Genomic DNA, 17,572 nt, shown 5'->3' with positions numbered 1-17,572 from the left:
TTCAAGCCCCGCCACTGGACCTCCTCCCGCGCCTCCTAGATCACCTCCACGCCATCCCCGAATATGGATCCGTCCCCTGCTGCGCCTCCTCGACCGGATCTGGCGAAGATCACCGTCGCATCCGACGTCGTGTGCATCGCAGCCACACTCAAACCTCCAGCTCAACTTTAAAAAGGGACTATGGATCGAATACCGTAAACTATAAGGACTTACTTGCAAATTCATGAACGAAACGTTTTCCTCACTTAAAAAAGACTGCGGGTTGATTAACTGAAAAAATGAGGGATTTTTTGCAACATGACGGGTTTTCCGACAAAAGATTAGGTAAAGATTGACAAAAACAAACGCATAGAAGCCTTGCCCGACCGCCTGCTACACACACAAAAACCCGAAGTAGTGTACACCTCAAAGCGGCGGCCTCCAAGATGCCGCCGCCTAACGCCGGCCGTCTCTCCGACCTCGTTCGGCGCTGCGCCGCCGCCAAGGATCTAATCGCCGGCGGGAAGCTCCACGCACAGGCTCTCGTCGGTGGCCACCTACCCCAAGCCACCCTCGAGACGGACCTGGTCCTGCTCTATTGTCGCTGCGCTGCCCTCTCCAGCGCCCGCAAGGTGTTCGACGCGATGCGTTCTCCGTCCATGCACGCGTACAACATCCTCCTGGCCGCCTCCCCGCCCCTCTTAGCTCTTGAACTACTCTCGGGCCTCCTCGACGCCGGTTTCCGCCCTGACTGCTATGCTGTCCCTGCGGCGCTCCGGGCGTGCGCCGAGCTCCAGGACCCACTTCTTGGCGCCGCACTCCACGGATTTACCGTCCAATTAGGGTTCCTCTCCAATGTTGTTGTCTCCAGCGCACTTCTTGACATGTACGCCAAGGCTGGTCTCCTGGTCAATGCTGCGAGGGTGTTCGACGAGATGCCAGAAAGAGACTCTGTTGTGTGGAATTGCATGCTAACTGCTTATGCAAGGGCTGGAATGGCAGCCAAAACCCTTGAGCTCTTCAGAAGGGCTCAAGTGGAGGCGGTGAACATGGCGAGCGATCTGCGGGCCGTGCCGAGCGTGCTAAATGTCTGCGGAAAGGAAGGAGAGATGATGAAGGGGAGAGAAATACATGGTAGGATGGTGCGAAGCCTTGCATTCGACTTGGATGTCCCAATTGGGAACGCGTTGATCGACATGTATGCAAAGTGCGGGCAAGTGGACGCGTCACAAGCAGTGTTTGCAGGCATGCAGGAGAGGAATGTGGTGACCTGGTCGACACTGATATCTTGCTATGGTGTCCATGGGAAGGGAAAAGAGGCATTGCGTGTGTACAAGGAGATGTTATCTCAGAGACTGAAGCCGAACTGTATCACCTTCACATCTGTCCTTTCAAGTTGCAGCCATTCAGGGCTCGTGACTGATGGCCGGATGATCTTTGAGTCAATGAGGAAGGTTCATGGTGTAGAGCCCACTGCTGAGCACTATGCGTGTATGGTGGACCTCTTGGGGCGTGCTGGAGCCATTGAAGAAGCTATCGGGCTTATAAAGAAGATGCCTATGGAACCTTGTGCTACTGCATGGGGAGCTCTACTCGCTGCTTGTGCCATGCATAATAATGTCGATGTTGGAGAGATTGCGGCATATAGGCTGTTTGAGTTAGAAAAAGGCAATGTCAGTAACTATATCACTCTCTCTGGAATTTATGGTGCAGTTGGTCAGTCTGATGGTGCTGCAGGATTAAGATTAAGGATGAAGGAACTTGGCATGGTCAAGACGCCTGGTTGCAGCTGGGTTGATGTGAAGGGAAGAGCTCATGCCTTTTACCAAGGGAGCATCCCGAGTTATTTGAGGAGACAAATGCTTTGGATTTTAGATCGGTTACGTAAGGATATGGGCAATTGAGAATCTGAATATGAGCATGCTGACCAGTAGTACAGGCCGACTTAGCACTGAAGTTGGTATGGTTAAGTCATCTACTACCGCAGTCAGATATTGGTTTGAGGATAAAGCAGTAACCAGCCTTAATTGTTACCATGAGTTCACATGAGCAATTATTTTAATTAACGAAGGAGTTCTGGTAAATGTGGACGCTTGTGGCTTTGAATATTTTTGTGGTGAATATCTGAACCATGATACTGTGAAGATGAAGCGGTGATTGGGTGAGAATGCTGCTGGTTCTTCGGTTTGAGGCTACGACTGTCTGCTCTTAAGTGACTTCCACAGTTGTACTGGTGTACCACATCCACATGTCTGATCGGATTGTATAACACATGAGTCACATGTTCTGAATTGCGGCAAAAGCAGTTGCGTGCAAATTTGTTAACGGCGGTAAGCTGGATGCAAGAAAAATTGCAACTGAAAAGAACGAGCATTATGTTCTTCAGTCATCTGCTTTGAAGCTGACAAAGCAAATCTGAACTGAAGGTAAAATTATGTTATATTTTTATTAAGTTTCAATTCTTGTTGGAATTCTATAGTCTGCACTGAATCTACTGCCATCAGTGATACAAAATTTCATGGCAGAATATGTGGACATCACAAAGAGAATCATTAGGCCCATAGACAGTACCAAGAAAGAATTTGCTTGGGGGCAAAGCGATGAAGGCAGTGACCAACTGGCCATTTTAATCAAGCCTGTAACCTCCAGAAAGGGATTGGTACAGTAACCATGGTTTTTTGTGCCTGGTTGCATGATTATAATCAGATTTGTAAGCTAATCAGTGGTACTTTTGCTTAGACCCTTTATCTGTAATTAAGTTCAGTCTTCTGAACAATTTCTTTTATCTCTGACTAGCAAAAGGGCCCGTGCGTTCCAACGGGAGAAAAAAATATCCCACTTTCTTAATTTTTTTTTTAAAAAGGTTTATAATCTGACTATTTTTAGCTACGACCCAAACAAAGATGATGTTAGCCTATAAAAACACAGTTTAAGATAACACAGGTCTTTTAAACACGGCTTGCATGTAGATTTAATATGTACAAAGAAACGGATAAATGATCCTCAATTTCATCTACAATCCTGATTTTGCTGAGATGTTCATCCACAATCCTCATCAGTACCGGTATGAAAGAAAGACGGATAATATATTATTGATTAGGATTGCTCCCTAGATAGTATTTTTTAAATGGTTAACGGGTAAAATAACATCATATTTATATTCTACATAGTTTTCTAATCAAATTCCATATATAAAATGTTAAATTTAGAGTTACGGTTTAGAAGATATGAGTATTTTTAAAAACATCTGATATGTACTGCAGGTTTAATGTCAAAAACATGAGGGAGTTTTCTAAAAAAAACATGACGGACTAAGAATACCTATTTCTTTTATTACTAGGTATAGATGATGGGCAAATAAATGAACTATCCACTTGTTGCTTTGACCATGGTTGTAGTCACTATGTTGGCTGGCCAGATTTCACAGTCGTATGAGTACTAAGGTACTGCTGTATACTTTGTAAACCCCTTTGGGGTGGCTTTGTTCTTAGTATTACATAGGACCACATAGGAATATATAGTATAGCACGGGAATCTTATTGCTAGCAGGGTAGGGATTCATGGTTAATATTTTCTGTCAAGATTAGAGCATTATTAAAGACAAAAGAGAAATCCAGTTTGGTTACACACTGCTATGTATACTATAATACTAGTATTTCTATGTTTATACTCTGTACAGCGGTCCAAAGGAAGATACAACTCTTATTGTTTCCATCCAAGTTAACATTGTTCTTGAATGGTAATACTTTGTCACCCTACTATAGAGTTGTTAATGTAAATGGTGCCAAGGTGATCACCTGTCACCTCGTTGATACCGTCCATATTCACTTCATGACAGCAATTTGGGACTGCCCAAGAACAACAAATATAGTTTTTTATATGTATAAGAAACTATTGTTACTGTCGGCTTTTAGCCTTTGGGGAGCAAAGAGACATCCAGTCTCCAACTGGGGCAGCTTCTCTGTGTTGTTTTCCAGGTCTTAAACTACCATTGCAATGTATTCTTTGTGTCCTTCAATGCAGATTAGCATGAATATTTTACTCTTGATGCAGTTCTACTTTCTGGACCTTGCGTCCTTGCACACTGGTCGAACAGAATTTGTTCAGAAATAACCCTGATCAAGGCAAGGAACTGCCCCTGCCGACTGGCACAGCCGGTAGTTGAGCTCACCACAGCATGGTAGCAGGTAACTTCAGTAGAAGTTTTTTACATCGTCTTGAGTAAAAATAATCATTGATAAGGTGGGCTTTTTTCAAGAAGATCAGCAAATCATACCAGCATTACATTAGCAACAAGTAAATCATGTCACTTAACCACCAACATTATCCTCTTAACGAACCTTTTTAACATTCAGTTGGTGTGGACCGATGAAATGATTTAGGCAGAGTTACATTTGCAAGTGCCCACCAAATTAACTACACCGACATAATTGCTTGTACAAATTACTCTGGAATCTGTGTTCCAGATTTTGAGGGATGCAATCTGATAATCTGCTAGCATGCATTGCTTTTCCATTCTTTCTAAAGAATCAAGAACTTATTGATCAACTTATACATCCTTGAGAACCGAACTCTTGTAGCAAGACTGAAAAATCCTAAGCTATTTTTTTTTCTATATCCAGCTGCTTTTGTAGGTACACTTAGTCGTCAATGGGTGGATAGGTTGTGTTTGGGAGCCTCTGTCCAAGCACAAACGAGCGAAATAGGCCGAGAGCTCGGTCTGGCTGTGCAAATGGCACCATGTGAGATGCGCCCCGCACTGTTGCAAAGGTCAGCAAATTACCGTACTCTGTTGCCCAGCCTCCAACCTTGAAAATCAAAGAGCAACAGATGTTACATTTATGTTTTATATCATCAAATTTGGCATCTGTAATTCAACTTGTATTCATAGCATCAAAGTATACCTGGCCTTTGCGGAACCAAGTACGGTACGGAACTGTGACAGGCAACCCCATGTCATGAGCTAGCTCTCGCACAAGGGTTCGGGAGCCCAAGAGGGGCACCACAGAGTCTTGATCGCCGCTGTAACGTTAATTCACATTATCATAACAAATTGCACACGGAACAAACCAAAATATCTGGAAAAATGTACTCGGACTGGTATATGGGAGTATGAAAAAGTAAGTTAATTACCTGAATATCCAAACTGGTATCTTATGTTCCACTATTCTCTGAAGTAAAGGCAAGATGTTGATGTTACCATCCTTATCGGTGTAATTCAGCACACTGGGACATGATTTTAAATGATCCATGTGAGTTTGAGTTGCAAAGATGAGCAGTTCGTTTACTCTGACGCTCTCTTCTCTCTTCACATATTTATTTACTGAAAGGACCAACATATGTATTTGGCAGAAGTAGCAATAGAAGCACTTACTCACTGCACATGCTCCAGCCATAAGGTAGGTGTGTTCTATTAGCATGAAGAGCATGCTGCACTTCTGGAAGATTGAAGTAGAAGTACCTTTCATATGACATGCAAACATCCACTCCTAAACTGATCTTGGTCACCTAGGTTGCACAAAAAAACTAGTCACGCAACAACAACCAAAGCTTGTGATGTAAATATCATGAGGAACTAAGCATACATATTTGCGCAGTCGTAGCTCCTGCATCACAATCGATGGGTAACAGACGTCGAGAATGACATCATAGTTGTTGACATATTCTCCAACTATGGCATTTGCCTCCCCAATGGCATCGTTGCATGACTTGCTCTCGTTGTGGGGGTTACCGAATGTGTAATCCTCAAAATCACAACCCTTGTTTATGGCCAGAAATATCTCATCGGATATCATACCATGGGACCAGAAGTACTCATATGTCGCGGGTACATCCCTGTCAAGCTTGAGCAACGGGTTCCCGATCTACTCAAAGGTAATCTCAGAGTTAACAAAATAGTAGTGGTAAGTAGAACAGAGTTGATTCAACAGACGACCGGGCTATGCTTGACTACTTACAGCTACCCCCTTGATATTGAACTTAAAACCTTTTGATTTCTCGTTATGCGTGAGAAGAACATCGGTGAGTTGCGGTATATAATGCCCTGCATTGTTATTAACGCAAAATCACGCACCATGGAAGAGAGGTAACTGCACAGACTCGTGAAGCAGAACTTGAAATGCTTCCTAACCTGCGTAGCTTTCTCCAGAAAGAAACAAGCTTCTTGATCTGTACTTAGGGAACTTCTTATACCATCCCAGCAGAAATTTGTACATATCATCAGCTGCATAGTTGAAGAAACATGCGGTAAGATCAACGCGTTCAGGGTAACTGGTATCCTGTGATGTGCACAAGACTATCGGCTTACCGGTCCGTGCATCTCCTGTATTGTAGTCCGATGAAGTGTTGGAGTAGGACCATCCAACTCCAGCGGGTGATTCAACAAATAGAAGGTTGGACACTGCAAATTAGTATGAAAGATAACGCAACTAAGAGTTAGTAAGATGTACACTTTCTTTCACTGAAACATGTGATCAGATAGATGGTTGCCAAAAGCTCAAACCTTTATTCCACGACTTCTTGTTTAATCTGAGGCCTCTACCATCTCCTCTGGGATAAAACGGGCCGAGCTCTGTAAACGCGCCACCTCCAACGGAAGAACAGCCAGGACCTGAAGATCAGTGAAATTTTGCAGCAGCATACAGTTAGTAATCACATTCCATATGTGGTAGTACTGAGCTGAGATTTTGCAGCAACCTACTCCCTCTGTTTCTAAATATAAGGACCTTTTAGAGATATTAATATAGACTACATATTGATGTGTATAGAAGTATTTTAGAGCGTAGATTCATTTATTTTATATTGTATACAGTCTGTCTTAGAATTCCGAAAAGGTCTTATATTTAGTAAAGGAGGGGAGTACATCAGTGTAGCAAGGCACTGTTACATCAAAGAAAAGAAGCACCCTCTTGGCCTCTTTTGTGTGTGTGTGTGTGTGTGTGTGTGTGTGTGTGGTGTGTGTGGAATGAGAGCAAAAATATGATGCCTCGCTTCTTTTAAAAATCCTCAAGGACCACAACACGCAGAGCCCAATGAGGCAAGGCTCCAAGGGAACATGGTGACCTCAAAGATACCATGTTTCTGCTCGCAAAACTGATTTATTTTCTCCTTGGCGGGTGTGGAGCAGATGACGACTAGCGAATGGGAGGAAGTTGTCTGTGTTTCCAGTTCAGGAAACACCACCTGTCATCATATGACCCCCGATGGGCGAACGAGCACTGAACGTGCAAGAAAGGTAGTACAAGGAAATGTGTAGTATAGGATGGTAGATTAACTTCATTGCTCCAGTCATCAGGCCACTAATCGAACAGTGCTACTACTATTAGCCAGGACAATTCCAACATCATTTTATTTATTTTCGGTGAAACCCCCCCAACTACATAGTCTAAATTTCAAATCTCCGGATGTTAGAAACAATGTATGTTTGTTAGACGTGCAACTTTTACTACTCCCTCTGTCCCAAAATAACTATCACAACTTTGTACTATCGATAGTAGAAAATTGTACTAAGCTTAAGACATTTATTTTGAGACGGAGGGAGTAGTTTCCACCGTAAAAGGAAATCCAGATGGAATGCATATCATGTAGAAATCCCTGCGTCATCCTAACTCCCAACCGCTAAAGTCGCGAGCTAATCAACCACTGGTCCAAACAGAAGGAACGCATTTTCTTTTTTCTATCAAACGGCAGTGCATGCCACTGTTGCTTGCCTCTCGAGCCCAGCAAGAAAATCCAGATGCGAACATAATTCTAAACCAGCAAAGCAAAACATAATCCAGATGTTCAGCAAACTGGCCAAAGAAACAGCAGAAGCAGCAATAACTGGGGAGCAGAGTGCGCAGCAGCAGTAGGTACTGACCTCCGTTGAGCCAGAGCGTGAGCGGCTTGCCGGCGGCGTGGTCCTGCGCCTCCGCGAAGTAGTAGAAGAGGCTCCTCCCGGCCTTGACGTCGACGTCCACGTACCCGGCGAACTGCCTGAACCCCACGGTGGGCTGCCCGGGCAGCCGCGCCACCAAGTCTTCCTCCGGGAACCCGAGCACGCAGCTGCTGGCGGCCCACCAAACCATGGACACCGCCAGCGCCGCAGCTCGCCAGGAGCCCGCCATTGCCGCGAGGACCTCGGGAGCGGCCGGAATTGGGAGAGACGAGGGAGGAGGGAGAGAGAGGTGGGCTGGGTTCTTGGGTCGAGAGTTGGGGGGATATATACCGGGGGCACGCAGCCTTTCCGCCCCTGACGTGGAAACAGCGCGGATTTTTAGTTCGTAGGTTGTTGCGGGTTTAGGTCTGGAAATTCCATTGTTTCCTTTTCCTCAAGATATGCTGAGTTAAACAGATGATAGATTCTTTTTTTTTCCTGCGAAAGAAACGGATGATAAATTCGGCGGTCCTGCACTGATATGATCTCTTAATTGAACCGTTATTTGTGATTTTGGAGGATGTATATGGCACATGTTGTGCCGAGGTGACGAATCTAGACCATCTTTTGAGTCGAACATCGTAAATGTTGCAACGTGTCCAATTATTTACCGTCTGCGACGCCAATGCATAGGCGATTTCGTTGTGGCATGGAGTGATGTTTTTGTCCATGCTACAGTAAATTTCGATTCTATGGTAGTAATAGTATGTCAACAATTTCCCCGTTTTTTCCAAAGCAATCAAGTCGATACTACTATTGCAGCTTGCAGTCAACATCAACATCCAGGGTCGATATTCTTCTAGTGCGTCAAAACAATAGCATCCTTGCAGCTGAGACAAAGAACTTGTTTATCCGCCGGTCTGGTTGCAGTTTTCCTAACCGGGTCGCCGGCCGCTATCTATTTCGCCGTCGACGGAAATATAGAGGGACCGATGGGGGCTGTCTTGTGGCCGACAACATGCAGCAATCCAGCACGAGCAACCACTTCCGGCTACGGGACCAGAAACAGGCGAGGTTACTTGGAAGATGACCACGCCCTAGCTTATCAGTTATCACGGATGACAGGCACACACGTCCTAGTTGATTTTGTTCATTCTCCTATGTCGACATGGAAGAGGATGGCAAGAGCGGCATGGCGAATCACCTGGAGTGAATAGTGTACTGGGAGTACCAGGTAGCCGTTGGGGGTGATAAGAAGCCATTTATTCCCATGCAGTTGGGTCGGTCGCCATTCAATCCCGGTGCGTCAGCAGGCAGGCAGGCTCCGCCCATGGCATTGGCATGGCATGGCACGACGCCCGCAGCTCTGCTCATTCATGACGACAGGTCGTCCTGGATCCCGTGAAACACATTCGGATCCACAGACGCATGCGGGGGCGCATAATTTACCGAGAAAATTGTCTATTTGCCACTTTTAATATAGGGCTTCGTAAAATTGCCACTCTCAAAATTGGCTTCGTAAAAATGCCACCCAGCTTGTATACACTTTGATTACCCTGCCATTTTTTCCTTTCTAATTGCTTTCCTTTTTCTTTTCCATTATCTAGCACCTAAAAGGACCAAAGTACCCCTGATGCTATCTACAAGTAATCGGGCATCAAATCAGCACTTGAACTTGACGAGTGCATGTTGCCAGCTGAGAATATTGTGCTTGCCCCATACCTGATCGGATATCGCCTGAACGTCTTGCGTCCATCGCTGGATGTCTATCTTTGAATAAGCTACAACTAGTGCATGAGAAGTTCAGAACATAGTGCAGCAAGTGGATTATGGACTAATTTGCGGCATTATTCATCTGTCGAATTGTCGCTCAGTTGTTCCTCACCATGAAACTAAACATGTCATGCTATTCATGATGTAATTGCCAGATTGCAATCCAAGATGAAGTGCAGATTATAGCAAACATGACGTACATGTTAACTTGCATTCAACATCTTTAAGACCTGCACACGCATACATCATCTCCAGCGGCTACTCCCATCACGCCGCTGGTGCTGATGTTCAGCGTTGGCCTCGCTACTAGAACACTTTTCTAGCATGTCATGAGGCGAGCTGCGCCAACACGACCAGCGGAGGGTGAGCTGTGCTGTCGCGTGCAGGCCTGGGCGAGCATCCGCGGCAAGCTGTGCTGGCTCGCACGAGCATCCGCGAGGCGATGGTGATCTGCACCGGCGCGTGCAGACGTGGACGAGCACCGACGGCGACCTGCAAGGCAGGCATCGGTAAGGTGAGGCCGAGCTGTGCGGCAAGCGGGTGTTGGTTTGCACCTGCAGGTCGCTATGCTTGCCCATACATGCGTGGGCAAGCTAGAGTGGAGAGTTGTGGTGGCTTGTGCAGACATCGGCTACGTACTGCGGCGAGCAACAGTGACGGCGGCGAGCAACACTCACGGCAAGGACGAGCTAGCTTCAGAACAATCGGATCCAACCTGTCCACAAACGCTTGAGATAAGATATATAGCATCAGGGGTACTTTCGTCTTCTGAGGTGCCAGAAAATGAAATAGTAAAAGAAAAGCAACGTGAAAATGGAAAATGGCATGATCATCAAAGTGTACACGAGCTGGGTGGCATTTTTAGAAAGACAATCTTGAGAGTGGCAATTTTGCGAAGCCCCGTATTAAAAGTGGTAAATAGTCAATTTTCTCATAATTTACGTGTGTTTGGTTGTCTATATAAGGTTAAATAAGACCCGCGTGGGAAGGAAGTAGAAAATATGTTGATTGATTGCCAGCATACATTGTTCGGCTTGCATCGTACAGACTTTAAAACACCTCTGAGCCAGGCCGAGAGCTACGTCTGAATCGACAGTTTCTTCAGAGTCAGGCCCGTGCGATGCACGTGGGCAGCGGGGGCTGCACGCGAGGAGCCATGGTCGAAACGTCGGAAGTTATTATCCTCACCTTCCCTCACCGCTCTCCTCCCTCCCCTCTCCCCATTCTCACCGACGACGGCAGCGGCGTTCGGCAGGTCGGAGAACAACAAGTTGACCTTCGCCCCCTTCATCGGCAAACTCGGCAATGTCGATAAGCATTTTTTCCTTCTCACATACTATTGCGCATTCAATCCGTGTTTAGGTTCGATTCGCGATAGGGGAACGGGGTATCAGGATAAATAGCATCATCATGAGTCCGTAGTATCGATGGATTTGAGGTTTCCGATCCAGATTGAGTATAAGAAAAATGGGGATTGGGGGTTAATCTTACACAATAGTCTCAGATCTTAGCCTCGGTGACTCTGGAGGTGCTTGGAGCGGTTAGTGACCTTGGCCTTGTTCTTCTCCTCGACCTACACCGTCGTCTCTTCTTCCTCGACGAAGCCCAACTCGATTGGCATGCTTTGGTGTCCTCACCCCGGCGCCCTTACAACCATGGCCACCACATCTTCTTCTTCCACCTCCATCGCCACCGTTTCTTGTTCCTCCTCCAGCAACCCCACAGTCCTTGTTGTGAAGTACACTGTGGCACGATGGTCATGAGGAATCCGACACTCTCTGTACTTGGCCCACTTTGCCCTCTGTCGAACATCATTTGAGTCGACCTGATTCATGGCCCAACGTCGTATGTCGATTGACATCGCGCCCTTTGCTGGGTAAAGAATCGGCGTCTTCAACTCCTCCAATGTTGCCTTTGTCACCATTCGTCACCACATCGCATGACTCTTTGTGAAGGTTTCCCATGTTGTTGAAGTTTGAGCATGCCTCCATGGTGTTCTCGAACTTGGTGCGATCACTAAGAGAGCACCCTAGGAAGAAATCCCTCCATCTAATGTCCCAAGGGAAGGGGTTGGAATTTCTCTTGGGGTTGGGATTGGGGTTCGAGTTGTTGGAGTTCACGGCGATGGGTAGGAGGAAGAGTGAGAGACATAGAGGGTTGGGTAAGTGGTGGTGGGTAAGTGGTGACCGTTGGGCTGGGTAAATAAAGGGGTTGTGGACGATATGTTTTAATGGCGATCAACCTTTTAACGTTGTGCTCTTCATAATGCAGATCGACGCGGAGAATAAGGGCAAGGAGGTGGTGTCGCCAATGAGCAGGACAAGGGCAAGGATGTAGTGTCCCCCTCAGAGGTAACACCTGTCTAGGTGCCGCCCACGGACGACGACATGCCGGAGGAGCCCCCCAGCGACAAGCGCCAAAACTACGACAACTACCATGAGGAGGGTGGGCCAATTCACTTCTTAAAGGTGATCATGGCCCGCAGCTCAAGGACATACCAATGCCCCTCAACTTCACGAAGCACCGACCTTGTGAGCCACAGGAGTTTAAGCTCAAGACGAACGCCGATTGCTCATGAGGGTCACTGTCCTACTTTTGAAAGACAGGGTCACCCACGATCAAGGTTGGGCCACCTTCTCTGTCGTCCCTTAGATCATGGTAGGCTACATGGCAACCTTCAAGTTGCTGACTCCTGACACACTCAAGGTCACTGTATTCAACGACAATGGCATTAAAGTGGTGACCAAGTGCGGGAGGCACGACGACGCCTTCACCGTGAACGTTTAGGATAGCCTCTGTGCTCCGACTGCTTTAGTTTAATATCATAGCGCTTTCCATTCGAACTGATATGTTTATCTATGGACTTAAACTGCTTGCTACTATCTTATGTTGTGTGTGTTATTTCTTGACGTCAATGTGTGTTGGTTACCTCACCACCGCATCGAAGAGGTTAGCAGACAATTGGCATTGCATGCAACCAAACACCTTGCCTTGTGTTTGCACGTACACAAGTGGGCAACCAAATACAATGCCTTCCGTTACACCCATGCAACCTAGAGGGAATATAGGCAACCAAACTAGGTACAGATGTTAGTTCTCTGCCTGTTTTTCCTCAGCCATGCCTTGTTGAGCTAGGCTCCACAGACTAGTATCACGCGGAACGTCTCTCAAACACGCCCTTTATGGATGTGCTTTGGTTATCTACATCAGCGTCAACAAGGCCCATTGGATGCAAATTTGGTCCACTTGGTTTCTTCTTTTCACTATTTGCCTCGTATCGCATGCTTCTTAAAGCACCTTTCAGCCAAGCCCATCGACATCTCCCAGCCAGGCTTGCGTCGTGTAGAGGAGAGGAACATCACGCTGATATGGTGCAAGGAGAGGATGGCGTAAGTGTTGGGGAACGTTACATGGGAAACAAAAAAAATTCTACGCACACACAAGATCTATCCATGGAGATGCGCAACTACGAGAGGGAGAGTGTGTTTAGATACCGTTGTAGACCGCTAAGCGAAAGCGTTCGAAACACAGTTGATGTAGTTCTAATGGTGATCTTCTTATTGTTCAGCAGGGTTCCTTGGCCAACGATTATGAGGTTAGCACAAGCAAGGCCAAACATAGGGATCTAAACTATACTCAACCTAAGCGGTATCCTCCCGGTTTAACTAAGACCATTAAAATAAGATTACAACGCATGGGGAACCATGAGAAGGCAGAGCGCAAATAAGATAAGCTAAGGGACGAATTGTTCAATAAAATTTGGCCCGTGCCATTCACAAAACAAGTGTGGAGGTCTAAACAAAAATAAAAAGCAGATGCTTCTACATTAGCTACAGCCACACCTACACCACCAAAAGAGGAGGATGTGACCTCTATAACATCATCCACACCACCTGAGACATCCCCTTCAATTGAGGAGACTTCAAGTACAATATACACATTGGGAGATGAAGATGAGATGGTGGATTACAAATTTACGTCGGTTCAGGAAGGTATGGATATTAATATGGTGTATTACTTACCTACCGAGTTTCCTGCTATAGGTGAAGAAGGGGAGGTGGCCCAGCTAGATTTTAGTCCTAAGAACGCTATCTTCGAGAAGCCAAAGAACCGGTGAAACACCTGAAGGCATTGTACCTCAAGGGTCATATTAATGGATAACCGGTTGCTAGGATGCTCGTTGGTGGTGGTGTTGTGGTAAATCTTATGCCCTATTCGATCTTCAAGAAGTTGGGGTTAGATGATGATGCATTGAGGAAGACCAATATGGTACTTAACATATCAAGACAGAGGCCAAAGGCGTGATGTGCATGGAACTCATAGTGGGAAGCAAAACTTTGGACACCACATTCTTCATCGTCGAGTTGCAAGGTAACTATAATGTTATACTAGGCCACGATTGGGTTCATGCCAACCAGTGCGTGCCATTTACCATGCATCAATTCTTAATACAATGGGTCGATGATGAAGTAGAAGTCATTCACATGGATAACTCGGCTTGTGTTGCCTTGGCCGATGCATCAGTGGATTGGAATCCTCCCGATGTTACTTGCTTAACATGTCGTAACCTCGCAGAATTTGATTTCCTTAGTGCTACTAGGAACGCATTCATTCCCATCTCTTTAAAGCCGACTGGTGGTAATTAGTTTTGAGGTGTGATTTTTAAAAAATGCAGTGGCCGATATAGTATTATCGCCCTAAGAGTAAACATGGCCGATATATGATTATTTCCCTTAGCAAATCAATATGGCCAATGGAGTGTTGACATCGTCCTTAGAACAAGCTCCATGCAAATTATTTTTCTACACACAAGTTTTGCCAAAAAAACAGGGGGCATGTGTTGACACCAGATTTTGGCATGGTCAAAAACTTAATGAAGATGACCTCAGATGGAAACTACTCAACACCAGGAAGTTCCTGTTGGGGAACGTTGCATGGGAAACAAAAAAATTCATGCACACACGAAGACCTATCATGGTGATGTTCATCTACGAGAGGAGATTAGATCCACATACCCTTGTAGATCGCTAAGTGGGAAGCGTTAAGAAACGCGGTTGATGTAGTGGTACAGCTTCGTGATTAAAATCACCGTCGTCCCACGATCCGTTCCGATCTAGCGCCGAACGGACGGCACCTCCGCGTTCAGCACACGTACAACTCGATGACAATCTCGGCCTTCTTGATCCAGCAAGAGAGACGGAGAAGTAGATGAGTTCTCCTGCAGCGTGACGGTGCGCCGGTGTTGGTGATGATCTATTCCTGTAGGGCTCCGCCTGAGCTCCGCAGAAATCTAATGTAGAGGAAGAACTATGAGGTGTAGGTTTGAGTTGCATGTGGCAAAGTTGTGTCTCAAACAACCCTAAACCTCAAGTATATATAGGAGGATCCAAGGGGTGGGGCAAGCCCTTAGGGCGCCGGCCAAGAAGGCCTCCTTGGGTCGGCCGACTTGGGGAAGGGAGGAGTCCTTCTCCAATCCCACTTGGATTAGGACTCCTTCCTTATTTTCCCACCTCTTTTGGATTTTCCACTTTTTCCTCATGGGCTTTCCTTGGATGACTTTGTCAGCCCATTATACCTTATTGTGCATCCAATAAACCCACGTGAACCCCTTAGGGCATGGTGGGCCCACCCAGTGCCCCCCCGGAATCCATTCGTCACTCTCGGTACACTTCCGACAATGCCCGAAAACTTTCCGGAATCCAAACACCAACTTCCAATATATCAATCTTCATTTCCGGACCATTTCGGAAGCCCACGTGACGTTCGTGATCTCATCTGGTACTCCGAACAACCTTTGGTCACCAACACATATAACTCAACTAAACTAAAACGTCACTGGACCTTAAGTGTGCAGACCCTGCGGGTTCGAGAACTATGTAGACATGATCCGAGACACTCCCCGGTCAATATCCAATAGCGGGACCTGGATGTCCATATTGGATCCTACATATTCTACGAAGATCTTATCGGTTGACCCTTTGTGCCAAGGATTCATATAATCCCGTATAACATTCCCTTTGTCCTTCGGTATGTTACTTGCCCGAGATTTGATCGTCGGTATCCCTATACCTATTTTAATCTCATTACCGGCAAGTCTGTTTACTCGTTCCATAACACAAGATCCCGTGACTTACACTTGAGTCACATTGCTTGCAAGGCTTGTATGTGATGTTGTATTACCGAGTGGGCCCCAAGATACCTCTCCGTCACACGGAGTGACAAATCCTAGTCTTGATCCATGCTAACTCAACGGACACCTTCGGAGATACCTGTAGAGCACCTTTATAGTCACCCAGTAACGTTGTGACGTTTGATACACACAAGGTATTCCTCCGGTGTCAGTGAGTTACATGATCTCATGGTCATAGGAATGAATACTTGACACGCAGAAAACAATAGCAACAAAATGACACGATCACATGCTACATTCATAGTTTCGGTCTAGTCCATCACATGATTCTCCTAATGATGTGATCCCGTCATCAAGCGACAACACTTGTCTATGGTCAGGAAACCTTGACCATCTTTGATCAACGAGCTAGTCAACTAGAGGCTTACTAGGGACAGTGTTTTGTCTATGTATCCACACATGTATTTGAGTTTCCAATCAATACAATTATAGCATGGATAATAAACGATTATCACAAACAAAGAAATATAATAATAACTAATTCATTATTGCCTCTAGGGCATATTTTCGACAGTCTCCCACTTGCACTAGAGTCAATAATCTAGTTCACATCACTATGTGATTTTAACGAATCCAACACCCATGTAATTCTGGGGTCTGATCACGTCTTGCTTGTGAGAGAGGTTTTAGTCAACGGGTCTGAACCTTTCAGATTTAAGTGTGCTTTACAAATCTCTATGTCATCCTGTAGATGCTGCTACCAATGTGCCATTTGGAAATTTTCCAAATGACTACTCCACTATACGAATCCGTTTTACTACTCAGAGTTATTCGGATTAGTGTTAAAGCTTGCATCAACGTAACCCTTTACGTGAACTCTTTAATCACCTCCATAACCGAGAAAGATTCCTTAGTCCATTAGTTACTAAGGATAACTTTGACCGCTGTTGAGTGATTCAATCCTGGATCACTCTTTGTACCCCCTGACAAACTCATGGCAAGGCACACATCAGGTGTGGTACATAGCATGGCATACTTTAGAGCCTACGGCTAAGGCATAGGGGACGACCTTCGTCCTTTCTCTTTCTTCTGCCGTGGTCGGGCTTTGAGTCTTACTCAAATTCACACCTTACAACACAGCCAAGAACTCCATCTTTGTTGATCTACTTTGAACTCCTTCAAAAACCTATCAAGGCATGTATTTCATTGAAAGTTCTATTAAGCGTTTTGATCTATCTTTATAGATCTTGATGCTCAATGTTCAAGTAGCTCTATCTAGGTTTTCCTTTGAAAAACTCCTTTCAAACAACCCTTTATGCTTTACAAAAATTCTACATTACTTCCGATCAACAATATGTCAACCACATATACTTATCAGAAATTCTATAGTGCTCCCACTCACTTCTTTGGAAATACAAGTTTCTCATAAACCTTGTATAAACCCAAAAGCTTTGATAATCTCATCAAAGCATATATTCCAACTCTGAGATGCTTGCACCAGTCCATAGAAGGATCGTTGGAGCTTGCATACTTGTTAGCATCCTTAGGATCGACAGAACCTTTTGGTTGTATCACATACAACCTTTCCTCAAGGAAACCGTCGAGGAAACAATGTTTCGACATCCTATGTGCAATATTTCACAAACAATGCATCAATTGCTAACATAATTCCAATAGATTTTTAGCATCGCTACGAGTGAGAAAGTCTCATCATAGTCAACTCTTTGAACTTGTCGGAAACATCTTTGCGATAAGTTGAGCTTTTCTTAATGGTGACTTTTCACCATCATCGTCTGTCTTCCTTTTAAAGATCCATCTTTACTTAATAGTCTTAC

At 45.4% G+C, this 17,572-nt stretch overlaps 3 protein-coding genes across 6 annotated transcripts; 1 reads left to right on the top strand and 2 right to left on the bottom strand.

The window, feature by feature from the left end:
* The first annotated feature begins 383 nt into the window (after positions 1–383).
* On the top strand, positions 384–4,207 carry LOC123447883 (pentatricopeptide repeat-containing protein At3g12770-like). 3 transcript variants are annotated; one of them, XM_045124597.1, is made up of 2 exons: positions 384–2,405; positions 4,033–4,207. In XM_045124597.1, exon 1 carries the CDS (start codon positions 426–428, stop codon positions 1,881–1,883), a length of 1,458 nt encoding a protein of 485 aa, XP_044980532.1. In that variant the 5' UTR covers positions 384–425; the 3' UTR covers positions 1,884–2,405; positions 4,033–4,207. The 3 variants fall into 3 exon arrangements, with proteins under 3 accessions (XP_044980532.1, XP_044980530.1, XP_044980531.1); XM_045124595.1 differs by lacking the exon at positions 4,033–4,207 and adding an exon at positions 2,505–2,764; XM_045124596.1 differs by lacking the exon at positions 4,033–4,207 and adding an exon at positions 2,484–2,764.
* Positions 4,208–4,302: 95 nt separating this feature from the next.
* LOC123447884 (serine carboxypeptidase-like 42) lies at positions 4,303–8,154 on the bottom strand. The gene is made up of 10 exons (XM_045124598.1): positions 7,838–8,154; positions 6,482–6,589; positions 6,287–6,379; positions 6,110–6,202; positions 5,937–6,022; positions 5,565–5,843; positions 5,354–5,487; positions 5,113–5,205; positions 4,884–5,001; positions 4,303–4,787 (listed from the first exon to the last, which is right to left on the bottom strand). The coding sequence occupies exons 1-10, from the start codon at positions 8,082–8,084 to the stop codon at positions 4,620–4,622; spliced, it is 1,419 nt and encodes a 472-aa protein (XP_044980533.1). The 5' UTR covers positions 8,085–8,154; the 3' UTR covers positions 4,303–4,619.
* A 1,369-nt stretch (positions 8,155–9,523) lies between these two features.
* Positions 9,524–10,412, bottom strand: LOC123451204. Of its 2 annotated transcripts, none has more exons than XM_045128212.1 (2): positions 10,247–10,412; positions 9,524–10,099 (listed from the first exon to the last, which is right to left on the bottom strand). In XM_045128212.1, the coding sequence occupies exons 1-2, from the start codon at positions 10,355–10,357 to the stop codon at positions 9,935–9,937; spliced, it is 276 nt and encodes a 91-aa protein (XP_044984147.1). In that variant the 5' UTR covers positions 10,358–10,412; the 3' UTR covers positions 9,524–9,934. The 2 variants fall into 2 exon arrangements, with proteins under 2 accessions (XP_044984147.1, XP_044984146.1); XM_045128211.1 differs by having other exon boundaries at positions 10,188–10,406.
* Positions 10,413–17,572: the final 7,160 nt, after the last annotated feature.

The sequence above is a fragment of the Hordeum vulgare genome, chromosome 4H (genome assembly GCF_904849725.1).
Source record: "Hordeum vulgare subsp. vulgare chromosome 4H, MorexV3_pseudomolecules_assembly, whole genome shotgun sequence".
Taxonomy (NCBI): domain Eukaryota; kingdom Viridiplantae; phylum Streptophyta; class Magnoliopsida; order Poales; family Poaceae; genus Hordeum; species Hordeum vulgare.
Note: the sequence above shows the minus strand (reverse complement) of the source record. Positions and strands in the feature narration are given on the sequence as shown.